At 40.5% G+C, this 25,725-nt stretch overlaps 1 protein-coding gene across 5 annotated transcripts in view; it reads left to right on the plus strand.

The window, feature by feature from the left end:
* Positions 1–25,725, plus strand: part of MCTP1 (multiple C2 and transmembrane domain containing 1) — a 230,857-nt gene that overhangs the window by 202,158 nt on the left and 2,974 nt on the right. For all 5 annotated transcript variants that reach the window (XM_063129601.1, XM_063129602.1, XM_063129603.1 and 2 more), the window contains 2 exons: positions 23,429–23,538; positions 24,541–24,650. In XM_063129601.1, coding sequence (XP_062985671.1) covers positions 23,429–23,538; positions 24,541–24,650 — 220 coding nt within the window. The remainder of the gene's footprint in view (positions 1–23,428; positions 23,539–24,540; positions 24,651–25,725) is intronic.

Genomic DNA, 25,725 nt, shown 5'->3' on the forward strand with positions numbered 1-25,725 from the left:
TTTGAAACATGATGTTCTGAGTATTTCTTTATTTTCTTACATTCAGCAGATGCATGACATTATTCTTTCCTGTACACATCTGAATGGTTTTGCTGCAAGCTTCAATCATGAAATAATGTCATATTGCTAACCTAGGAATTTGGAACACCAGATCTTTTCCTCCTGAGTAGTATGCATATCTGCCTTCCCTTTCCCCCCCTTTTTTTGGGGGGGGGCAGATTGCCAGGCAGCCATCTTGGCAACAGCCATCTCCAATTTGGGTCCCATTGGTTGGCCCTGGGGCTCTGCAGAGAGGAGGAGATGGGGCAATTTGATTCAATAAAAGGAAACCAAATAATTCTTTGGTTTCTGTCATTCCTTAGCCCAAAAAATTCAATCTTGTAATTTTGACTTTCTCAAAACATACTTAAATGGGTGCCGATTATACTTAAAAAGCATTCAACCACTATCTAGGTATGTGTCTTTACAAATTATGCAACTGGATTTCTAGGGACTGTCATTCAATTTTTTAAAAAATGTCTTTTTTCTGTTAAACACAGAATTAGCCATATTAACATTTTCTTTAAAGTGTTAATAGCTAAAAGACATTCTAAGCATCACTTGCAAACACAATCTAAATCCATCATCATGCAGCAAGCATTCCTGATCTCACATCAGTGCAATTGACATCAAAAGCATCACTGTATGGTTCTGAATTAACTTGCAATAGCCATTCTGAGTTCAGCATTGAGAGATCACATTTGGACTTATGCTAGTCTCTTTGGGACTGAGGTTTTTTCAAACTACTGAATACATTACTCTCATTCATGCAAGTAGTTTTTTCCCTCTTGTCCAAATTCCTGTCGATAGCAGTAATCCTTTTATTAAGTAATCCAAGTATAATGCAAGTAATGACTAAGGTAGTGTCTTAAGTTTATTAAGTGTTTAGGAACGTACGTATTATTTTTCTTAGCATCCCTCTGAATGTAGGGAAATACATATTACATGATTTTTTAAAACAATACAGCAGAGTGGAAGGTGTATATTTCACTATGAATGTCTAAATAATTTTCTTAATTTACTTTCTGGCAACAAAGCCCTATGAAGAGAGACTGAAAGAACTGGGCATGTTTAGCCTGGAGAAGAGAAGATTGAGGGGAGACATGATAGCACTCTTCAAATACTTAAAAGGTTGTCACACAGAGGAGGGCCAGGATCTCTTCTCGATCCTCCCAGAGTGTAGGACACGGAATAACGGGCTCAAGTTAAAGGAAGCCAGATTCCAGGTGGACATCAGGAAAAACTTCCTGACTATTAGAGCAGTACGACAATGGAATCAGGTACCAAGGGAGGTTGTGGGCTCTCCCACACCAGCGGCATTCAAAAGGCAGCTGGACAACCATCTGTCAGGGATGCTTTAGGGTGGATTCCTGCATTGAGCAGGGGGTTGGACTCGATGGCCTTGTAGGCCCCTTCCAACTCTGCTATTCTATGATTCTATGATTCTCCAACTTTATTTACTTTCTTACTCCTCCAAATATGGTCATATACCGGAAGATTGGTTGATGCATTTAAAAACAGCCCACACAAACTATTTCTGTGGTGATTCTGCATTGTGGAAAAAGGAGTTTTTCTGGTTGTTCTTGGAAGCTATGTATAGATCATGACATTTTAATTAGCAGAGCTGAACTAAATGTGAAGTTTAAATCATTTGCCTGTGTATAGTATTTTTTGAAACGCTGTGCCACAGATATTTATCAACACTAATTCCATAATGTTAATCACATCTCTAATACTGAACTCAGGTGATGAGTGCTAGCAAGTTTGCAGCCCAAACGAGCCCACTGACCAATGAGAGAGAAGGTATCTGCATGCGCCTAGGAACTCCAAGGTTTTCAGAGTACAGAATATTTTAAAAAACAAAAACAACCTAAGAGGGCAAATCACCAATGAGGCCCAACAGTAAAACAGCCCAATGAAGACTGAGTATGCAGAATAGCCACAGAGTGGGTTGATGGTAAGGGAAAAAATTGAACATTTGGGGGCAGGAGAGAAAGAGAGTGGAGTTCCCTGCTTCCAGAGCATGGCTAGATGGAACTGTAAAGAAAAACGCTCCTTTTAAGAAGGATGATTCGCTGCAGCAACTTGTTGCAGGTCCCACTTGTTTATATCTAGTTCCTACTCGTTTCATGGTTCTCTGTTTCCAGAACATGTTTTATTTGTTTTGACATAAATTACCTAGAATCTTCAAGTATGGATGCTTCATTGTTATATACTTGAGATATATATACAGATGATATATATATATATATATATATATATATATATATATATGTTGTTGAACACTTTATCACGTTTTACGTAACTGATTCCCCCCCCCCCCCCCGGCCCAATAAAACCTTTATTTTAAAATGTGGAAAACAAACATCTTCTAAATACAGGATTGGTAATGACTTGTAGATGTAAGCATGACAATACTAAAAACTTTTATTAACAATTGCTATCTCTTTGATCGAAAAACATGTGTTTGAACATTTTGGGGACAGTTACGGTGATGTGATAGGCCAGCAAACAGCTGTAGTGGTCTGATAGTGCAATGCCTTTTATTGATTGTCTAAATAACTACTCTGGGTATTAGATTTGCTTGTTGGAGTGTTTAGTGCCTGGGGTAACTTAACAAGTAAGTTTTCACTGAGTTGATTTCATAGCTTTAATCTTTGAATCTGACTCGTCGGATTTTATACATCGGCAATTTCTTTCCATTTTTCAATGTGCTATATCAGAGAAAATGTGTCGCCTTTTGTGCCATGTTTTACCAAATCAGATCCGACTGCATGCACAGTTATGTCAGTAGAAATCTAATATTAGACCAGCTTATCTCTAGGTAGCACATGGGAAAATAAACTTGCATAAGTGATTGATTAATTTGATTTTATAGATAAGCTATTTGTAAAGTAATTGAGCTCAGATGTAACCTGATTACTTTTTTTAAAAAAAATCTTACATCAATGGCATGGTAGCTGAAATATTTAAGTGTTTGCCCTTCTCTTTTTCACTTTGTTCATTTCCTTAGGTAGCACTGTCCAGAACGTAGAAGCCAAAGAACGTTTTACATTAGCAAATTGCTTTTGATCTCAGGAATAATGATTTTAGCAACACATGGCTTGCATATTCACTTTTTGTAAGAATCATTTTAAAGGTATTGAAAAATCAATAAGTAAAAGTCATCTTCGGAACACATGCTGATCTACCTTTAAAAACACTCATTTTTCCTTTTCTTTAATAATAAAGTTGCCTTGCTAAACTAAATGTTGTAATGAATTGCAAGAAGAATATGCTTTTGGAATCCTTTGAAATGTCTTAGAAAGTTTGTAACTCTTGGAAGGGAAAGGAAAGGAAAGGAACCTCTTGTGCAAGCACTGAGTCATTACTGACTCTTGGAGGGACGCCAACTTTCGCTGATGTTTTCTTGGCAGGCCTTATAGCGGGGTGGTTTGCTGTTGCCTTCCCTGGCCATTATTAACTTCCCCCCAGCTAACTGGGTACTCATTTTACCAACCTTGGGAGGATGGAAGGCTGAGTCGACCTGAGCAGGCTGCCTGAAACTAGCTTCCGCTGGGATTGAACTCAGGCCGTGGAGAGAGTTTCAGCTGCAGAAACTGCTGCTTTACCGCTCTGCGCCACACGTTTATTATTTTGTGAGTATGTATTACATTTATAGTCCAGCTTTCTTAAAAAGTGCTCAAGGTATCATATGTGGGTCTTTCTCCCCTATTTCCCATTTTATCCTCACAATAATCTTATGAAGTAAATTAGGCTATAAGATGCAACTAGCCCAATTTCACCCAGTGAGCTTTGTGGCTGAGCAGGGACCCGGTTCTCCCCAATCCAAGGGCCAAATTAGATATGCCACTATTCACACAATCAGCAGTTGATGAATGACTTTTTAAAAATAAATTTCAGCACAGGAGGCACAATCCAGATTGGGACCCTGGCATGGAGAATGGGGGTTTAATCTGTTTTCCACCTGCTATGGTAATGATCAAAATTGGGGTGCTGGGGCTGCTATTTAAGCAAAAAAAGGCTCCCATTGGAGCAAAAGGTGATCCTCAGTCAGGTAGTGTCATGATTTCAACCCTCCCACCGAAATGTGAGACAATAAAAAGATCTGTCATGCAATCCACTAAGCTTTATTCATTAAATAGGGAATGTGAATTCTAAGAGCTATTCTCTAAGTTTAATTAGCCTACCAACTAAATGTCCTATCAACTAAATGGACAGTTTTCCACAGTGCCTGACAGGGTTTTAACAAACACTCCTTCAGGGCGGGTCTTCAAGTTATAACCTCTGGCGAGTGGCTAACCTAGCAGACTGCCTCCCACCTCCTCTCAACTCTGCCAGCTTGACCCTGTGGCGGACTGTGGGATCTGTCAATTCGTTCCCTCCAATGACAACAAAGACTGAGTTCCCAGGGATGGGGAGGATTATCTCTGAGCCTGAGCCTCCTGTTCAATAAGTTCCTGGAAAGATTCCTCCTTGACTCCTGGAGAGTCTTGGAGAATTTCCTCCTCCGCTTCCTATCTTGGCTGGTGGTCTTCCTCCTCCTCCTCCTCCTCCTCCTCCTCCTCCTCCTCCTCCTTCTTGCTTTGAGTCTGATTCAGGATACACACCAGGGATGCTGGGCTTGATCCTGACAGGTAGATGTATAAAGCCAGCCTTTCTTCTATAACCTAGAATATAACACACTATATCAATGGTCACTTTAAATGCTGCTGTATTGGGGCTAAAAATATCAATAAATTGAAAATTGGTGATAGTTTTAAAGAGCACTTTAACCCAAAGGCTAGCAAATGAGAAATGAACTTAATAAAACAATTTGTAATCTCATTAAAACAATAGAACAGAAAAACAAAACCAGTGTCAGACCAAGATTAAATCACCAATTAAAACACAACATATAAAAGGCTATGGAAATTAAAAGGCCTATACCTGGTGACAATTTTTCTTTTAAGAACTTAACATCCAAGTACTTCTATGCAGGAGTACAATTTACTTTCTCTGGTGCTGAATGCTTGCCCTTTTTGAGAGTAATATGAGGACTAGTACAGCTAGAGTGACCAGGTACAAAAGAGAGCAGGGCTCCTGCCGCTTTAACTGTTGTGATGAAGAGGGAATTTCACCAGGTTCTGTATGTATAGAAATGACACCTGCTGAAATTCTCTTTTCTATGCAGCTGTCCTCCTTTTCATATGGTCACTCTAAGAATGAGTTCCTCATCTGTAGAACTCAGCCAGTTTCAGTAGCTGTCAGAATTGTTCCTTTTAAGCCAAAGGCCAAGATATATGTAGTTCATTAACGTGGTTCACTTAAAAACAAGTTATATTCTTTGGTGCAACCAGAACAACTTCAGCCACAGCTGAATCCAAAGAGGAACTGAACCAGAAAATGTCATTGTTTGATTCCTTGGCCTTAATCCTTCTTACTCAGCTGGTCCTCTTTGACAGAAAACTGACAGATGCACCACCAACTAAACAAGCCCTAGATTGCTTTTGAGGGGAGGGTGAATGGTGTAACAACCATCCTGAGGAATTGTTTTCTATATTTATAGATTATTCTATCCCAAGTGCTCACTGTAGGTAACAGAACTTTTTTAATGAAGTATCTGGAGCCACATGACATTTGAAGTGTGACAGTTGAATGGCCTTTGAGTGTCAAAATGGGGAAGAAGAAAGGCAGGATTTAAAAATATGCTACAGATATATTCAATATGCAGTTGAAGATCTTAAAACAGTCAAAAGAGGGGTCATTCTCTAATGTTTTGGTAGTGGATGTGATGATAAGGCCCTGACTCATCCTTCCCACTTCAATCCTCCTCACAACAGCTAGTCAGAGCCATTTTTTTGCTGTTACAGTAAGTGGGTTGGGTTACCCTTCCATTCTTAAGCAGTAATGTCCAAAGCAGGGAATCACACGGTGAATTCTGTGACCTTCAGATTAGGTTCTAATTCCATGGCTTGAGATATACAACTCAGTGGCTTGTAATAACCCCTTCAGTTCAAGCATGATGTCCTTGCTCCCTCCCACCCATTCAAGTAACACTACCATTGGGGCAATTACAAGGGAGGGAAGAAAGCCTTCACACACACACCCTTATTCTTCTCCCCATCCAACCCCAGCACCTGAAACGTTGCCAGGCACCCCGGGAAATGTAGTTTCCTCTGCCACTGAAGAACCACAAGAATTTCAAATGACCTTAGAGTTATTAGAATAGGGGGAAGAACTTTTTGTCATGCATTCTTCACTTTTGTTCGTAATTGCTGGCCCCAGCCCAAATTAAGCCTGAGAGGTTCATCCATCCCTACTCCAGATCACTTCTCTACCACCAATGCTATCTACAAGTCATGGCAAGATGCTTTCTGGATTTTAAAGGTGATGATTTTTTTCCTTAGGAATAAATCAACATATATGAACAAATAGCAACACTTTCAGTTTCTCTATTTTGTAGTGACTCTTTCCATTCATCACTCAGTTTTGTAGATGTTACTCAAGGGGAGATTTCTGCTTCTTCCTTGGCATAATCAACATTGTTTGATATATATATTTTAACACACCAGCATAATATATATATACATTTGGATACCCATTCCTATTATTCCTCAGAAACATATTCTGTGAAATATATGCAGAGTGACAATGATGATTTAGATTCTAAATTTTAGTAGATGAAATATCTAGCCCTCCTGAATGTTCAGAATACTTTCTCCAGTAGATAGGTTACATTTATTAATCTTTTCAAGGGCTTCTCTGTTTAAGAGACTTTCCTTTTCAATTTTGCACCCTCCCCCACAAGTACATTTCTTCTGCTTGTGCCCTGTGGAAAGAAATTAGAACTGCGATTTGGTATGCTAAATTACCTGTACTAAAAACTGTAATTTGCAATATTAAGCCATCACTGTCATAGTTTTAGAGTTCTTTCCTCTTAAATCTCCCAACCCTAATTACTTTTTTATTATTAAAAATGTTCATATTGGCAATGAAGCAGGCTGAAACTCTTAATAACAATAAAGTGTATTGCCCACTTACTTACTCCAAACAAATCATCCCCCCCAATTTTGCATTAAACATCCATAACTTCAATTTTAAGCAATTTTCTTTTACTTGTTACCTTTATAATAGTATTCAAGAATAATAATCTGCTATAGGGGGTCATTTCATTAGATTAGGGAGCCTACTTAGGAAATAATTAAATTAGTGTATGTATTGAGTTAAGTGTAATGCTATGTAAAGTGCACTTATTTTTAAGCTTACAGTCCTACATAGAGCATTATTTTTGTGCCCACAGTCAGAAGGCCAGCACCCAGAGCTGGAGTCAAACAGGCTATAGCATTACAAGCCTTCCTAATGTGTTTAGCAAATAAATGCTGGAGACCAAGCATGGTACAAGAATGGCACAAGGCTGATGATTGCTCTCTATAATGGCACCAAGAGGAATGTGCTTTGTCCACTTCCCAATTTTAAGGTTAGTTTTGCTTCTGCAAAGGCCAGTCAAGAAGGGTCTCCCTTGAGTACACAGGTGTCACATGCTGCTTTCTCTTTCATGCCAGAGTTCTTGCCCAATGTAAATGCCAGTTGTGATACCAGATATGGACAGAATAAGACCATAACCTGCATCCAGTCACCTAGCCTGCATCCTCACCAAGTGTAAATAGGGTTAGCCTGTGTCCACATAACTAGACTAGGAGTGGGCCTGACTGAGGGAGTTTTCTACTATGTCTTGCCCCTAAGTAGAACAACTCAAGGAGCAGCACTGAAGGTCCATGCATGGGGGGGGGGGGGGATCTACACTACTGCTTTTAAAGCGCTTTAAAGCTTTTGAAACCTGTATATGCAGTGTGTCCTGGGCCCCAACAGTTGTCAAAACTGTTATAAAGCGTTTTAAAGCAGTAGTGTAGATCCCCCTTAGCTTCTTCCTCTCCTATACTGGAAACAACCAGCACTCTCCCCTTAAAACAGAAGCAGCTTTTCTATGTAACTTGAAAATTGGTGGCTTGAGCCATGAAAGCAATGCTTTCTATAATTCTAGGTGCTGCTTCTCTAATTGTTGTTCTCCGTTTTAATTGACCTCATCTTATTATAAGGTTGTTTAAAAGATGCTTTCAAACATAGCTTCCATATTTCCTTCTTTTGTTGCTGTTACTCAGTTTTTTAGCCTCCTTTTGCATTCAGTTCATTGTTTCCATGTTTGTCATCTGTTTCCTTATTCCAGACAGGGCAAACCCCTGCATTTCTAGGGTACTGAGATCGCATTCCTAGCAATGGAAGGGCAAAAAAAGGAGGATTCTTTTCCTATCTCTCCCCTTCTTCTATGAAAAATCTTGTAACAAAGAATGCTGCTCCTTTTCCCTGTAGTGTGAAGAAATTTCAGACAAAACACTTAACCTGCATCCAATCAGGATTTGCTGCCTCTGGTTGCCAAGGGAACTTCCTTATATTCACATGATTTTAGCATAACACAATAAGGGTATTTTACAGTTATTTGCAGTGATTTGGTGGGAAATCTTTGTACATTAGTGACTTTTTCAGTGTGTTCTCTGGTGTTTTGTATAAGCCTTGGTAGTGATTCTCCATTATTCTCCAACAGTATATTGGTGAAGTAAAATTACCATTGCATAGAAATATGATAAAATATGTATACAGCTGAAACATGCACAGGATTTATTATTTATTGGCCAGAATATATAGTGAATGTCAGTATTCACTGTGCATATGGTGAAGGACCAGTATGTGTAAATCCTACTTCACCTTAAAGCTTTTTGCAGTAGCAATTGAACTGTTTTTGAATCTCTCCCATTTGGGGTGGGGAGGACCAGAAAAGGAATATTGCACATATAATGATAGTCCTTTGTACAATAAATCTGGATAATGAATGAAGATGATCTCCAGTGGAAATCTGATAGTGAACACTCTGTATGGGAAGACTTCCCAATACAATTTTTGTGTGTGGTTGTGTAGCGAGGACTTTCTAAACGTTGTCTGGCACTTTTAAAAGGAAGATTATGGACGGATCTACACTACTGCTTTAAAGCACTTTAAAGCGCTTTATAACAGTTTTGACAACTGTATGTGGAGTGTGTCCTAGGCCCCAACAGTTCTCAAAATTGTTATAAAGTGTTTTAAAACACTTTAAAGAAGTAGTGTAGAATCTGCCCAAGTTGAACTACAAAATGTAGTATTTAAATTTGTCTTTCAGACCTATCATTGTTAAGAAAAAGTCCTTTTGCTCTGTTATTGGTTCATAATGGTGTGCAGAGAAGAGGGTTTGCTTCCTTCCTACCCAGATTGCAGCAGCCTAGTGTTGATTGATATGAGCGAGCCCTGTCCAAATTGCACCTCTTCCACCCACCCACCTCCAAATGGATTAAGATCTTTAGGGCACAATGCTATACATGTTTAGACAGACAAAAGCCCTACGATTCCTACCATGCTGGGAGTTGTAGGACTTTTTTCAGTCTAAACATGAATAGGATTGCACCCTTCATTGCCCTTTCTTTGGCTGCCTCTGGTCACCAACTGGAAAATAAATTTATTAGGTATGTGGCCTACCAATGCAGCAGATCTTCTTTATGTAGCTAGCCCATGAAATTTCATTGGTAAAGCAGAAGCAGAACATACACTGATGATTCTCTCGGTGTGTGAATGAATAGGCTTCATGTGAAAATAATAAAATTTCATGGGTTTCTGCTCGTTAAAAGGTTTCAGATCATTTTTTTGGTAGACTAAAATTATGTGTTAAGCAGTCTTGCTTTCTAGAGGCTTGTTTACACATTCAGGTTGCACATTTTTTTGGTAACTGTAGCCATGATTTGTATGTGTACCTGAGCCATCGCAGACTTTAATAGATCTTTGACATCATCAGACATCACCTTTCAAGGGAGCTGGTTCACTCTTCTTCATCGTGGTCTCTATGCATCACACATATGGGCTCTGCGCCTGCGCAGAGACCGAACCGGAACCTTCTATAGCTAAGTGGAACGTTTCTGGCGGGAACCCCTCCCCCACGCTACTGCGCATGTCCCTGGGGTTCCCGCCCTTACCTCAGTTCTTCATCATCTGCCATTGTGCCTAGACCTATAGAACTGAACCTCTAGCGTTTTTCTCCGAGTTCTCTTCCCTAAATCTCTTAAATTCTCCCTTTCTTCTTCTATTCTCCGTATTTCTTCTCTTCTCTTTATCTATATATATATAAAAAATTGTTGTTAGTTAAATTCTCCTCAGCGACTTTTCGTCGCGGGCGCCTGAGCCGCATGGCAGTGAAGGCCCCTTTTCGTAAATGCATTAAGTGCGGGGCTAAGCTCCCCCCTACAGATGGGCACTCCCTGTGCGTTCTTTGTTTGGGCGAAGGCCACAAAGTTGAGGCCTGCCATCATTGCATGGCATTTACCAAGCAAACCAGAAAGAACAGAACAGATCGCCTTCGCACCATTTTGTGGGAGAAAGCTCTCAGAGCTACAGACATGCCGAGAATGGACAAAATGACTTCTGAAAAGTCCGTTGCAGACTGTAGCACCAAAGTGTGCGATGAAACCAGAGCGAATAGTAGGGCATTGATACCCCTCACGCCTGGACGGTCGTTAGCGACTTCCGCGGCCAAGAAGATCACAAAAAAGGTCCGAACTCCTAAGTCTTCCTCTGAGATAGAGAAGAAGAAGAAGAAAAAGAAAAGGGACGCGGGAAAGCCCTCACCAAGCCCCCGACCCTCTAAACCGACTCAAAGTCATTCGACCCCGCCGTTCGTACCGACAGCTTCCGCAACTGTCTCGGTACCGAGACCGAGGTCGTTACCGAAACCTCAATCGGTACCGACAACCACGCTACCGACCCGCCCTCCAAGTCTATCTTCTTTTAGAGACCCTGTGGGGCTCTTAGAGACCGAGGAGATCATTCCTCTGTCACAACCATCGCCAAGACCGACAGTTACAGAGCGCACGCCAAGACATGAGTGGGACAGAGCTTCCCAATATTCTGAGCACCAGTCAAGGCATGATTATTATGACTGGGACTACTATTGACCGCGAAGATACTTTCATCATGATCAGGGTTGTCAATACCCTCCTGAGTCTTATTTTGCGCAACCACCACCAACATCGAGGGTATTCCAGATACCATTACCGCCACCTCCATCCCATCAAGTTTCTCCTACATCGACTCATCGACGCGCTTCTTTGATACCGGCTGTTACAACCGCCACGGTACCGACTCAACAATTGGACCCAGAGCATGAGCAACTGAATCTAATTACGTTGTCCTCACCCGAGGATGATTATCCATCCGACCCCGAGTCCAGAATATCAATTACGCCATCGGTACCGTCACCAGAGGATACCATACACACACAGGATCTGTCGTCACCGTCGGAAGACATGGGTAGATTCTCCGAGCATATGCTAAGAATGGCCCAAGCACTCGGTTTGGACATTCAGCAATCGGATGAACCTATGGATGATCCCATTTACGATGTTTTCCGTACTAAAATGAACGCAGCAGTGGCCATCCCTCTTCCACCTGCTTTGAAACAAACAGCACAACTATCATGGAAGACACCAGCTTCTACTCCAGCTACATCAAGGAGATTAGAAACACTTTACCGTATTCAAGAGGGGGATGCGGGGTTTTTAGCGCAACATCCAAAACCCAATTCTATTGTAATAGAATCAGCCCAGGGTCAGTCTCAAAGGGTTCATTCCGCCCCCGTTGATAAAGAAGGAAGGAAGTTAGACCTAACAGGCAGAAGAGTTTATTCTTCTGCATCTCTTGGTATTCGAGCCTCTACTTACCAGGCAATGATGGCTCGATACCAACTCTTCCTCTGGGAGAAAGTAGTTTCACTATGTGATTACCTCCCAGAAGACAAGAGAGAGTTGGCTAGAGTTTTTCAGGCTGAAGCCTCGGCCATAGCGAAGCAACAGTTATCGACAGCGAGGCATCAAGTCGACTGTCATTCAAAGAGCATGATGGGTGCTGTATCCTTGAGAAGACACGCATGGCTAAGGTCTGCCAACTTAACTTACGAGACTAAGTCCAGAATCGAGAACATGCCCTTCGATGGAGAGGGGTTGTTCAACACGAAAACTGATGACACTTTAGATTCTATTTACAAGGCATGCACAACGGCAAAAAAGATGGGATTTTCTGCTCCTCCGGTACAATACAAACCGAGACGATGGACGAGGCCACCTCTACAACAACAACAGCAACAGCGTCCTCAATACCAAGGACAACCGAGGCAGCAACAGCACCAACTCCAGAGGAAGAGACCCTATCAGGGTCGCTTCCAACAAGACAAACGTCAACCCAACTTCAATAAGAAGCAGCGGGTTTGACTTCTTAGTTCCAGATCCATTACCTTTCATGAACCGCCTAGCACCCTTTTACCACCAACGGGAGTCAATAACATCTGACTCCTGGGTGCTCACTATCATCAAGTCGGGGTATGCCATCGAGCTCGATGTCCTCCCTCCTTCTTCAGGAGTGAGAGTAACAGCGCCATCCCCTCCTCTGCTTCTTGAGGTACAAACTCTACTAGCGAAGGGAGCCATTTCTCCCGTACCCGCAGAGGAAGTCAACCAGGGTTTTTTCTCGCGCTACTTCACGGTCCCGAAGAAAGATGGAGGTCTTCGACTGATTATGGACTTAAGGCATTTAAACAAATACATCACCCCCAAAAAATTCCGTATGACAACGGTGGCATCCATTCTTCAGCTGCTACACAAAGGGGTTTGGTTCGCTGTGGTGGATCTGAAGGATGCGTACTTCCATATTTCCATCAGGAAGTAGCATCAAGCTTACCTGTGATTTTTAATCGACATGCTCCAATTCCAATTCACCGTCCTTCCATTCGGATTGGCCACGGCACCGAGGGTCTTCACGAAGGTGATGGCTGTGGTGTGCGCCCATCTAAGACAAAAGGGAATTTACATATACCCATACTTAGACTATTGGCTTCTGGTAGCGGACAACAGTTACACGCTCCAGAAGGATATACTGACTACTCTCAACCTGTTAGACTCGTTAGGTTTATGGGTCAACGAGGAGAAATCCATCTTGACCCCACATCACAAATTGGACTTTATAGGGGTAACCCTATCGTCTCGGGACGGGAGAGCATACCTGCCCTCGTCCAGAGCAGAGACCCTTCGGGATCTGATCATCGTTACCGAGAGCCGTTTAAAAGTCTCGGCATGGACAATCCAAAGACTGCTAGGTCTAATGGCAGCGACCACCGCAGTGATCAAATTCACCAGACTGCGTATGAGGATCTTACAGAGTTGTTTTTTGAGGACGTTCGACCTTTGACGAGCCCCCCGTCGAACTTACCTGTCGATCCCCAGACAAGTACGAGCATCCCTGAAGTGTTGGCTCTCGATGGGAAATCTGTTAGAAGGAGTTCCCTTCCAACCAGAGACACCTTCGGTAACGATTACGACAGATGCCTCTCGGATCAGATGGGGAGCGCATTGCAACTCCCTTACTGCCCAGGGCCGTTGGCCTCCTCGCCAAAAGGAAGAGCACATAAATCATTTGGAGCTCTTGGCAGTAGAGAACGCATTAAAGACTTTTGTACAGATTATCGAGGGACAAAATGTTCTCATCGCGACGTACAACACCACAGTGGTTGCCTACATCAACAGGCAGGGTGGAACCCTCTGACTCGATTGACGCTCAGAATTTGGAACTGGTGCATAAAGAGAAATACTTACCTGACTGCGATCCACATAGCGGGAAAGGACAACATCATCGCGGACTTCCTCAGCAGGTCCTTCCACGCCGACCACGAGTGGGAGCTCGACACCGAGACAAGAGAAAACCTCTTTCGGTACTGGGGGCAACCTGCTGTCGATGTCTTCGCTACTGAAGAAAATGCAGCATGTTCCAGGTTCTGCAGCAGAGCAGGAAGAGGAGAGAACTCTATAGGAGATGCGTTCATCAGAACGTGGAAAGGAGAACTTCTTTATATGTTCCCCCCGTTCCCTCTTTTGACGAAGGTCGTAGCCAAGATCCAAGCGGACAGAACAGATTGCATTCTGATCACACCTTGGTGGCCTCGACAGTCTTGGTTTCCCCACATCCTTCGTCTGTCGAAAGAGAACTACATCAGACTCCCGTCGATACCGACCCTGTTGTCTCGACATCAGGGCAAGGTTCGACATGCAAACCTTTCAATACTCAAGATGACGGTGTGGAGGATAACTCCCAGGCCTCTTTCCGTACCGGAGATTTAACGATAGACCACATTCTGTTGGCATCACTAAAGCCCTCAACAAGGAAGTCTTACGAAGCGAAGTGGCAAAGATTCCTAAAGTTTGCATCAGAGAATGATCAAGTAGCAGACTCTTGCTCTATTCAAATAATTCTCAAGTACCTATTGACACTTTACCAGCAAGGACTCAAACTCACATCAATTAGAGTCCACCTAGCCGCTATCACAGCTTCTCATAAAGGTGTGGATGGGTTCTCACCTTTCACGCACCCGACATCGAAGAAATTCCTGAAAGGGCTCAAAAACACGATACCGATGGTCAGGGACATCATTCCATCATGGAGTCTGTCAGTTGTGCTGCAATCACTGACAAAAGATCCCTTTGAGCCCATGGCCACGACAGATCTCAGACTTTTGACGTTCAAGACTGTCTTTCTAGTGGCCATAACATCTGCAAGGCGTGCTAGTGAGCTTAGAGCTCTCAGAATAGACGCACCCTATACAATTTTCCATAGAGACAAGGTTGTACTACGCCCAGATCTAACTTTCCTGCCTAAAGTAGTATCAACCTTTCATCTGTCTCAACACATCATCCTACCAGCCTTCTTCCCAAATCCAGCAACACCGCTGGATGCGTCGTTGCACACGCTCGACGTAAGAAGGGCTCTCGCCTTTTACAAGGCGAGGACTGAGAGTTTTAGGAAAACAAAGCAGTTATTTGTTTGTTATGGAGAGCCATCCAAGGGTCTACCTGTGTCATGCCAGCGATTGTCACGCTGGATTGTTGAAACAATTGAACTCGCTTATGCTCTCTCAAAGCTAAAGCTACAACAACCTGTGACAGCTCATTCTACAAGAGCTGTATCAACATCTGTTGCCTTCAACAGAGGTGTCCCATTGACAGATGTTTGTAAGGCTGCAACCTGGTCCACGCCATCCACATTTGTCAAGCATTACAATTTGGACACTCATGCTCGACAGGACTGCTCTTTCGGAAGAACAGTGCTCTCTGAAGTCCTAGGGTGATGCACCAACCCACCTCCAAGGTATGTCAGCTTGCTACTCGCCCATATGTGTGATGCATAGAGACCACGATGAAGAAATGCAGGTTGCTTACCTGTAACTGTAGTTCTTCGAGTGGTCATCTATGCATTCACACAACCCACCCACCATCCCCACTTGGTGGTGTGAAACTTACAAATGACACAGTTATATGTGGAATGTACTTTATTTAATTTACACTCATGTTTATGGGGGCACAATGTCGGACTCCTGTAAACTGAGGTAAGGGCGGGAACCCCATGGACATGCGCAGTAGCGTGGGGGAGGGGTTCCCGCCAAAAACGTTCCACTTAGCTATAGAAGGTTCCGGTTCGGTCTCTGCGCAGGCGCAAAGCCCATATGTGTGAATGCATAGATGACCACTCGAAGAACTACAGTTACAGGTAAGCAACCTGCATTTTCAGCTGCTAGCCATTCAGTATAGAGTAATCTAATCAAGTCAGCCCTGTCTGGAATCTGGTGTAAAGTCTGTAACCACCCAATCTTCAGCAAACCTGCAAGAATCTCAGAGGTGCATGTTAATAAAGTGGAAATAATCTGTTAGGCTAGAGAAGAAAAGATCCTTCTCTTTTTAAAAAAAGTTTTCTGTTGAGGAATTGGGAAGAAAGAATGCAAGAAGTTGAATATGTTCGATCTTCTACTCCAGTTCCAAGGATCATAAAAATTTCACAACCCTCCCCCCTGTTTACTTAGTATTGCTGTGCCCTAGATCTGACAATGTATACCTCCAGTAGCTATAATGAAATCCATGGAAAGAAGGCACAAAGAATAGAGGAGGGAAAGACATCAAATGATGGCAGCTTTTATTCCCTGCTGTTGAACTGAAAATGGGTAGATAGTTTGTAACCGAGGCTGAAAATGCATTTAAACTTTATTTACTAGACAATAAATAATACAAAACCTAGCTGACAAATGTTGAAGATGAGTGCTGTCATTGAATTCTTATATTGTAGTCGGTGATGCTCCTTTGTGAGACTTGCAAGAATAAGCCATAAGTACTAGTTTCAGGAAAGAAACATTTTTACCGGGGCCCAAACTGTCCCATCATTGTAGAAAACATGTGAGTTAGATGTATACTGCAATTGCTTGCATTTATCATACTTATATGGCACATATTAACTCCTCTTTTATAAAGGGGAATCAAATCTGGACTTATCTTTAAAATAAGACCTTGAAGATCTGGAAGTCTGTGTACCAACTTTTATTTGATCCATCTTTCAAAGTTTGCTGTCCTCTAAATACTGAAGAATTTAAGATACAGAATCAGGGCATAATTTAGAACAAGGACATAGCACCAGAACCTGTTTTCAGTGCCAGTAGCTCAGAGGTTAAAAATGTGACGTGATAAATGACTGCCTTGGCCTGAACATGTTCATGTCCCTTGTAAGCACTGCTGGAGTGTGTGATACAAGAAATTAGTATTATTATTTTGATACTTGCTGTACTACACTGAACTAGAATGGTAAATTCAGATATTGTCATTAGAGTTGACTGACATGTCATGTTGTACTTGGGCAAGGAAACTGTGGGCACGTCTACACCAGAGGGGGTGGAGGGGGAGGGGGAGGGGGAGGATCTCGTGATATGCTGATCGCAAGATCCTGTCCCTCAGTCCACGTTCGCAGGGATTTAAATTTGCAGATGGATAGGTATGGAAGAACCGGTAATTTTCAAGCTCACTAGAATTCACAGAAATGCAGTTACAGGCTCATTTCACCCCCTGCTCCCGTTTTTGTTTTTTATCTATTTTTTGGCTCGTTCAAACAGGGAAAGTGTGCATCTTGAAAGAAAGATGTGCATTTCTCTGTGTATTTTTTAAAAGTGTGTATTTCCCCCCTTGACTAAATTGTAAAAATGTACATTTTTGAAAAGTGTGCATTTTAAAATGCAACTTCCCACTCCCAAAATGTGCCTTTTTCATGAATTTGGATCCAATTCGCTCATTCCTTGCAATGTGTACTTTCTATTGGAGTTCATCTGTTATAAACTGCTTTGCTTTCATGTAACAGAAGCAGTATAAAAATAAAAGTAAAGCTGGAGTTCTTAGAATGCATAAGCTGCAAGTGCCCATTCATTTTCCGTAGCACATTTCCTTCTAAATATTATATATGTCTTATTCAGACCCTGTAGATAATACATCTGCTCTTCTGCTCAGGTTTGTACACAGTATATCCATGAGGGATGTATCATCATTCTGTGAATCTTGGCTTGTTTCATTCTCATTGGCAAGCATTTGTTATACACAAAATGCATTATCAGACTTACTGTCTTCTTTAACCCAGCAAGCAAAGAACTTCACATATAGTGAAAGTATTCCAGGCATTCTTATACCCATCATTGCCACAGTACCTCTTTCAAGCTGCATAATAGCCTCATTTTTATGCCAGCTTCAGCTTGCACACTACCCTGCTGACTAAATTTGTTAAGAAAGTGCCCTCTGTTTTGCATCACATAGGCACCAGCTTGTTCCCCACCCCCTTATTTTCCAATAGTACCTATTTACTTAATGGGCCAAATCTATGAACCTTACCTGCAACAGGTAAGGTTTGTGATGTCACATTGGTGGTATAGATGCCAGTTCAGAAACCTTAGAATTGGGCTGTTGGTCAGGTAACACTGCACTAAATAAAGGCTGGTAGTGTAGATCAAGTTTTAGATGTCATAAAGTCTGATTCAAACCCATTTTATCTTCTTTTGAGAAGCTATATAGAGCATCCATAATGGATATCAAACTATTAGATGCGCCTTAATTCCTTACAAAGTTTTCACCAGTCCTCCTCACATACCTTTTCTAGATCCATTGATGTATTTGCTCAACTTGTAATGCATTTTAATGGATCTTTATGAAAGTTGCATATACTGTAACTTGGACAACCTCCATTTCAAGTACATGGTGTGTGTGTGTGATGTGTATGTACGCTGCTTGACAAATGATTTGAACTCCCTGACCCAAATTCCTCTTTCTCCCTCCCCTTCCTGCAACCCTAAACTCAATTGAGCAATAGAATTGTAAGTTAATTTCTTTACCATTTTACAATGTATTTGTGTATTTTTATAGCTACTGTTCGTATGCTCACATCCTGCAATGGCCTTATAGGCCTCTTCCAACTCTACTGTTCTATTATTCTATTGCATATGCTTGAAAAAGAAAGAAATTACATCAGCCACTATTTCCTTTGGTAGGGTTTTTGTATTTAGGCTGACATTTTTTGTGCATAGCTGCTGTCACTGTACTATGCCTTATGCCTCCAATGCAAAAACTGGGAATTTTAAAATTCTATGCTATACTTGATTTATCTGTAACTAATAGGTTTCTAATTTGTTCTTACTTGACAGCAGACTTCCTTCCCACTGCAGGATTAATTGGAGCTTATAGGGCATTCCTCATGGCTAGAGGGGGTGATATCCCGTGGATCGCCCCTGGGCATCCACATGACGCACAGGGCATCCTGGGAGCAGGGAGGGATGATTCCTCCCTTTCCCCAGGATATCCCCCTACCCTTCTATCCCGGGTTTTCCCACGGTCTCAGGATGATCCCGAGACCGTGGGACGTGTGGTCCACTGTCTCTGTTTTGTCCCGGCTCCTTGCAAGTAAACATGAGGAGCCGGGAACCAGGCACAGGACACGGAGCTCCTCAGGAGCTCTGTGCCCCTCGGGAGTGGGGTGGGGGGAGTGCGAGGAGTGTTTTTTTTTAAAAAAAAAATACTGTTCAATTCGAGCGCTTGTGTGCTCCTTTTCCTTTAAAAACAAAAAATCCAAAATGGCGGGCACAATGTCACATGCTGCGTGTCGACGAGGGGGATGATCTCGCCATCATAAAATCACGAGATCATCCCCCTGAGCCCCCCTCGTTTGGCCATGCCCATAGTCTGTAATGTCCTGGACTTTGCCACAAATTGCCTTCCTGAAAGATTCTTCACCATACGTCTCATCACATTTTATTAAACATAAGCCTCTTGTTTATTCAAAAATTTGTAATCAGCAGTGATGTAAATTGCCATCTACTCATCAATGTGATTTCCCCCCCAGATGTAATTATTTATTAAGACAATGTTCGAAGGAGTTGTTTTGGCTCACAGAAGGAGCTTGCCCATTTTCTTGCACCCTCCCTTTTCCCCCTTCTTTTTAACAGGCAGCCTCTGTGTAATATTGCAAAGTGCTTTGGAAACCTCTCTCCATTTTAAAAGCAAGCTCTCACCTTGCCATGTGACTTCTTGTTTGAGCAAAAGAATTCTAAATCCCCCTTGGACTCATGCAACTAGTTTCATGTATGTTTTGATCTTGGCTGATTTGACCAATAGTCTAAGCTAAAAGGATGTGCACTTTGATAAGAATTAATTTTGTTTACCTGTGATTACATGTCAAGCCCCGTAAGGATCTGATTGTTATTCATAATCCATCTGTCAGATGGGTGTGCATTAAGTCATTATTGCAATGTATATTTAACTTTTATAAGTAGATTTTTATGGCAGTTTAATGGGTTGTTATTCTTCTTCTGCTCAGCAAGAGCCTAGGTTAGAAATTTTTTTGGATTCTTGGGAATTTTAGAAAGTTATTAATCAGATTTTAAGATTGTAATACCTTTGCAGTGAATATATGCGTTACTTGTTAATATAGTTATTCAAGCTTTAATATTTTGAAGGGCAAATCATGGATTTCTGGTTTCCACTCAGTGTCTCTACTCTAGTTTTCAGGGCATAAATGTTGAAACGAATGGTAGAAATGGCAAGTAAATGGTCAGAATACCAAGCTTGAAACGAATTGTATTGTCTTGAATTATAATAATTTGGGTTTTTATGGATTACATGTTGAATCAACTGAGATCTATATGTTCTATTTTACTATGTAGCATATTACACCACATTATGAAGCTTAGTGTGAAGTAGCTTAAGAAACAGATCTATACCATTCACCCCCACTGAATTCCTTTTGCTTTTTGTGAATTCCAGACAAGTAACAAGATTAACCTGACAACTCTAATACTTTATTCTACTCTGCTCCCCTGCTCAAAATATCTTGCTTTTGTTAAACTTACCACACACAAACATACAATGGAAATTAAATAGCTGTAACACTGTTGTTTGCACTTTTACCCAGAACTTAAAAGACAATTATTTCCAGAAAGTTGGCACTTGTAGCCATTCAGATGATAAAATTGATTCCAGTTACAGGCCATCTTTATTTGGACAGGAAATACCAGTAGTGTTTGAAAAAATGGATTATTAAGGACTTTAGTTCGCTGAAGGTGGCTCACGTGTTCTATTTGCTAACGCACCACCTTACTGGGAAAAAGTGTAGCTTTTCTCTAGGCCAGATTATTTTCTCTGCAAATCTTTGGAACAGGAAATAAAAAACAGCTAATGGTTCATGGGGCATGTGGAATTAGTTTAAGGAAAACCTGAATCCTTATCCTTCTGGCTGCCTCCTTTTTCCTATGCTGTTTTGTCTATGCTTCCCTTAGAATATGTCAACAAATTTCCTTTAAGCTCCAAAGCAGAGAGTGCAGTGGGACTGAGGAGGGTATAGTGGCCCTTCCCGTTAAGGGAGAAAATTTAGAACAGATGTGCATTCAAGAAGGTACAAGTTGGTCTTGTTAAAATATTTGTAAAGAAAAATAGCTTCAGGATCTCCCAAAGAAATCCCTATTGAGCTTTAGAGATATAAGAAAGTGGTATGGTTTTTGTTATTTTGATAGCATTCTTTCCACACAAGATTTGATGATGAATCAAGATACGCTTAGATCTGGGAATCTAAACTGAAGAGGAATAAGTAAGAACAGAAAGCAGTTTTGACTCGAGGCTGGATTATTGTTTACTTAGTAATTATTGAACTGAATGATAGTTTCATGGTCCTCTTATATGGTCAAATTTGCTGGAAAGAATGCTGCTGCAACAACATGGTTTGAACAAAAGCCTGTATATCCTAGAGGTCTACAACTCCAGTATTATACAACCATTTAGTACACCTAAATGATTTTTGTTTCTATAAAATAAACACTGAGGAAATCTTAGTAATGGCATATAGTTTGATGTCTGTTATCCAAATAGTAGGGATCATTAGGAACATGATTGCTTGATTAGTATTTTCACAGGGAGCAACACCCTTAAAAGCATGGATAAACTAAGGGAGCAATGTGACCTATATCAAGGTTTCTTTGTTTTCTAAACTAGTATATTGTCATCTTTTGAAATGTATTGCTTTTAACTGTTCACCAAATCATTGCTAATACATAAACATCTCTAGATTGCTGATTTATAAATACTGTCTTTTGTGACTACATTTTTAAGGTCTTCAGAACAAATTTGACTCTTGACCTGTATCATCAAAGTATTTTGGGGTGTTTAAATGCTGTATGGCTCACTCAACCAACTCAATTTATAAAGAAAAGCAATGCACACAACAAAAGAAGAAACCCACTTTATTTGCTATTAAGATATTGGGCAATATCCAATTCTGTAATTCTGCTAGTACAAGTGATCTAAACTATGTGCAAGAAGAGAATCCAACTAAAGTTCTTTTTGCAAGCACACTTACACAACCAATTCTGCATCACTCTGGCACATTACTCTTGTACAATCGGTTGTGCGTCATGTTTGCACAACTGGTTGTGCAGCTCATTGAACATCAGGAAGATTCCGTGGAACTCCGCTAGCACTACTTGAGTTTGTGGAATGGATATCACCATTAAGTATCAGAAAAGAAAGTATTGTATTTTATTCTTTTAAATATTTGTATTTTATTTTATATTTCTAACTATTTGTTGTTTATTAGACAGATTAAAAATGCAACTAATAAATAAATAATAAGTAAGACATAGGTATAGAACATATGTTTTCTAATATGTTTTCTAATTGTGCTTTTAACCTGTTGGTTGTTTTATTGTGGTTTTAATTTTTGTGAACCACCCAGAGAGCTTCGGCTATCGGGCGGTATAAAAATGTAATAAATTAATTAATTAATTAATAATATTCCTGCAGTTTGATCTTGAACTGTGACTAATTTATAGGGAATCACATTGTCATGTCATTTGTGGGTGAACATGTTTAAAATATGCATCTCTATAATAATATTTTTACGTTTAAAAATATGATGTATTTCTAAAACTTTGATGCTTCCAACAAACGTCTTGGCTTCATATTTTGGAAGTGGGATTGAGGAGGGAGTGAAAGCTTAAGGGATGAGGACCAGGAAAATAGTGATAGGATGTGGAATGCTAAAGCATCTTTAAACAAAAAACAAACCTCCAACCCTGCCCATTACACGCTTTTCACTAATATTAATGTAAGTTAGATTTCATTGGAATGCTAATTGATAATACCACAATAACTGGTGTATCATAAACCAGCAGCGGAAATGGATTTGTTCAGTGTGACACTTTTTGCCATTTCATGCATCATACCAAATGACAGCTTGTGCAAATTGTGGCTTGCAGACTTATCTCAAACCATGATTTGACCTTCTGGTTTACTGTAGTTTGTCAGTTTAACATCACAGCAGACCACAGTTAACCTTTGCAGACCGTGGTTTGGCATTATATCTGCATCAAGTCTTTGTGTGTCTAGTGGTCAAGTTAATTTATCTCAAAAATGTATGTTTCTACTTACCCATAAATTATAACAAGACACCACTCCTATTGAAAACAATGGAAACTTTGCCAAATCATTATAAAACCTAAGCATTTTTGTCTAGTTTCCTGCTTCCTATACTTCCAAAGAAGTTTTTATTATCTTGCAATGTAGATATATTCCTGTCAACAGCAAAAAATGCATTTCTGAAATGTAACCTAGTAATATACCGATACTTATCTCTTACCAAAGTACACAGGATATTAAATTGGCATCCCCAACATATAACAACAACAACAACAACCAAGTTGCTGAATTATTGAACATATAGCTAAGAAAGCAATATAGTGAGAAATGAAGGTAGTCAGTATTGTGTACTCATTTTATATAACCTCTGTGGATACAGTTCAAAGTTCAGGAAAATAACCAATACCTTAACGTGTGTGTCTTGTTCTTTTAAAATGTACCTTAATTGTGACTTGCATGTTTCTAAGGAAAGCTATTATAGTTGTAGTATGACCAACAAAGCTTGCTTCTGATTGCCTCTTTCTCATAATCCTTAGGACAGTGAAAAGAAAGGATTTATGAATAAGCTTTATGCCATCCAGGAAGTGTGTGTCAGTGTCCAGAACATCCTTGATGAAGTGGCTTCCTTCGGAGAAAGAATAAAGAAGTGAGTGTTGAAACATTGGTGCTCAATTGCTCTCAGATGTGTGTTTCCCCAGTCAAGTTGCAAAATGTTACATACTTTGGACCAAGGACAAAATCTTGTTATGATGTATATACTACAAAAATCACATCATACTTATTTTGCAATTGCTGCCATGAATGTACTGTCATTTTCCTTGGGACGTTAGAGAGATATCTCATCTAGAACAAAAATAGCAGCACATTTCTGAAGGAAATTGTTCTTGACTGAGAAATCCATTCAAATGACCAAATTGCTCTGGGCACTCCTGGAGGTAGCTGGTACTTTATATCATTCTTCCAAGTGGTAAAAGGCTTTTACAACACCAAAGGTTGGAAACCAACTCTTTCTGAAACCTCTGGTCAGGAAAATCTTAATTAGATAACCTTGGGGAAGACTGCTTGGACCTCATGTTGAAGCATGACAAGGATTGTGAACTTCCCTTGAAGGCCATTTTGAAAGAAAGGCAATTCTGGCAAATGGGTGTGGAGAAAGCTTTTGGATTCTTTAAACGTTTGCATGAAGAACAATTGCTGTGACATTCAAAGATGAAGTTGAATTTAAGATTCACTGGTCACTTCGTATGGAGTGTTATGGAATCCCCTGCCTCTGGAGGTCCGGCAGGCACCAACTTTGTATTCCTTTCAGCGCCTCCTGAAAACATCGTTGTTCCAGGAAGTCTTCCCTTGATGACCAGCCATGGTTCACTTTGCATTTTGCTTCTTTTAAAAATCTATTTTAATGTGTTTTTATTTTATCTTGTACGCTGCTCAGAAATTTTGAATGGGGTGTGGTATATAAATATTGTAGATAAATAAATAAATAAATATTCTATATCCATGCATTCATAAACATTTCGGTTCTCTCACCTAAGATTAATTTTGTTCCATTTATGGATCTATATTCTGCCCGGCTGGTGCTTATTCTTCTATTAATTCTGTTCTGTGGAGTTGTTATACTTCTGACTTACGTTAATTTTTTATGCAGTACATTCAGCTGGACTGTTCCATTCTTAAGCTGGCTGGCCATTGTTGCCCTCTGTGTGTTCACAGTCATCCTGTATTTCATTCCACTGAGATACATTGTCCTTGTCTGGGGTAAGTAAAGCCTTCCCCCCCCCTGCAAAGCTGTCTGTGCCACATAGAACAAACTGTTTTTAAGGCATGAGTTATATTGTCTGTAGTTTTCTGTATTTATGATCATGAAGCTACTTCATGATGGAAACAGACAGGTTAGTTAGAAATCACAACTGTGTAAAGATTTAGACTCACCTGCAAAATGCATTTTTCTTGTCTGGCATTTTAGACTTCATCATACTATAAACATGTATCCATGTGGATTCTTCATATATCAAACTGTAGCTTTGTCTAGATAGTATTCTGATTTATTTTCCCCACTTATATAAAAACAGTAGCATTTCAATTTATATAGTGTGGTTAGGACAGTATTCTTTTTTAGTCCTTAATCAAATGGAAATATAGAGAGGCAGTTTCTACAAACCAGCAATGAGAGGTCACCTTTTAAACAAACAGGAAAAACAAATGTTTTTTTTTTTTTTACTTGTGCGTTGAGGTATAGGTTTATAGGCTGGTTTTAGATTAACAAATAGTGAACGTGCATAGTGAGTGTATTTTATAGCTTTTATTGTACTTGAATACACACTACTGTATCTCTTGTGCAAAACCTCTCAGACTACAGAAATGACTAGATAAATACACAACTTTGTAATCGCATGATCCACACAGATTGGTCTATTTCTACTTAGAAAAGTTACTGACCATCTTATTTGCAAAAAAATAGTTGTGGAAAATGAAGAGTGGCCCAAGATGCTTTGCTTCCAGAGTAATAGTTGAACTTATTTTAACACTGTTAAAACACAATCCTCAGGAGAGCAGCAGGATGGCTTAGGGAGCACAGCACAGGCTCATTGACTTAAATATCTCCATTCTCTAACACCTTGCCACTGCTCCTGACCTCTAGTATCTGCTACCTGAGGCAGCTGCCTCACTCTGCCTAATGATAGGGCTGGCCCTAGCAGTAGACACAAATGTTATATTTGATAATTTTGAAGGCTGTATTGACTTTGTCTGTTTAAAATGGATATTCAGCTGCAAATAATCAGGAAACATCTATTTGAGTGTCTCCTCCTTCAAGAGCTTACACACTGTTCAA

This window comes from Elgaria multicarinata, chromosome 6 (genome assembly GCF_023053635.1).
Source record: "Elgaria multicarinata webbii isolate HBS135686 ecotype San Diego chromosome 6, rElgMul1.1.pri, whole genome shotgun sequence".
Taxonomy (NCBI): domain Eukaryota; kingdom Metazoa; phylum Chordata; class Lepidosauria; order Squamata; family Anguidae; genus Elgaria; species Elgaria multicarinata.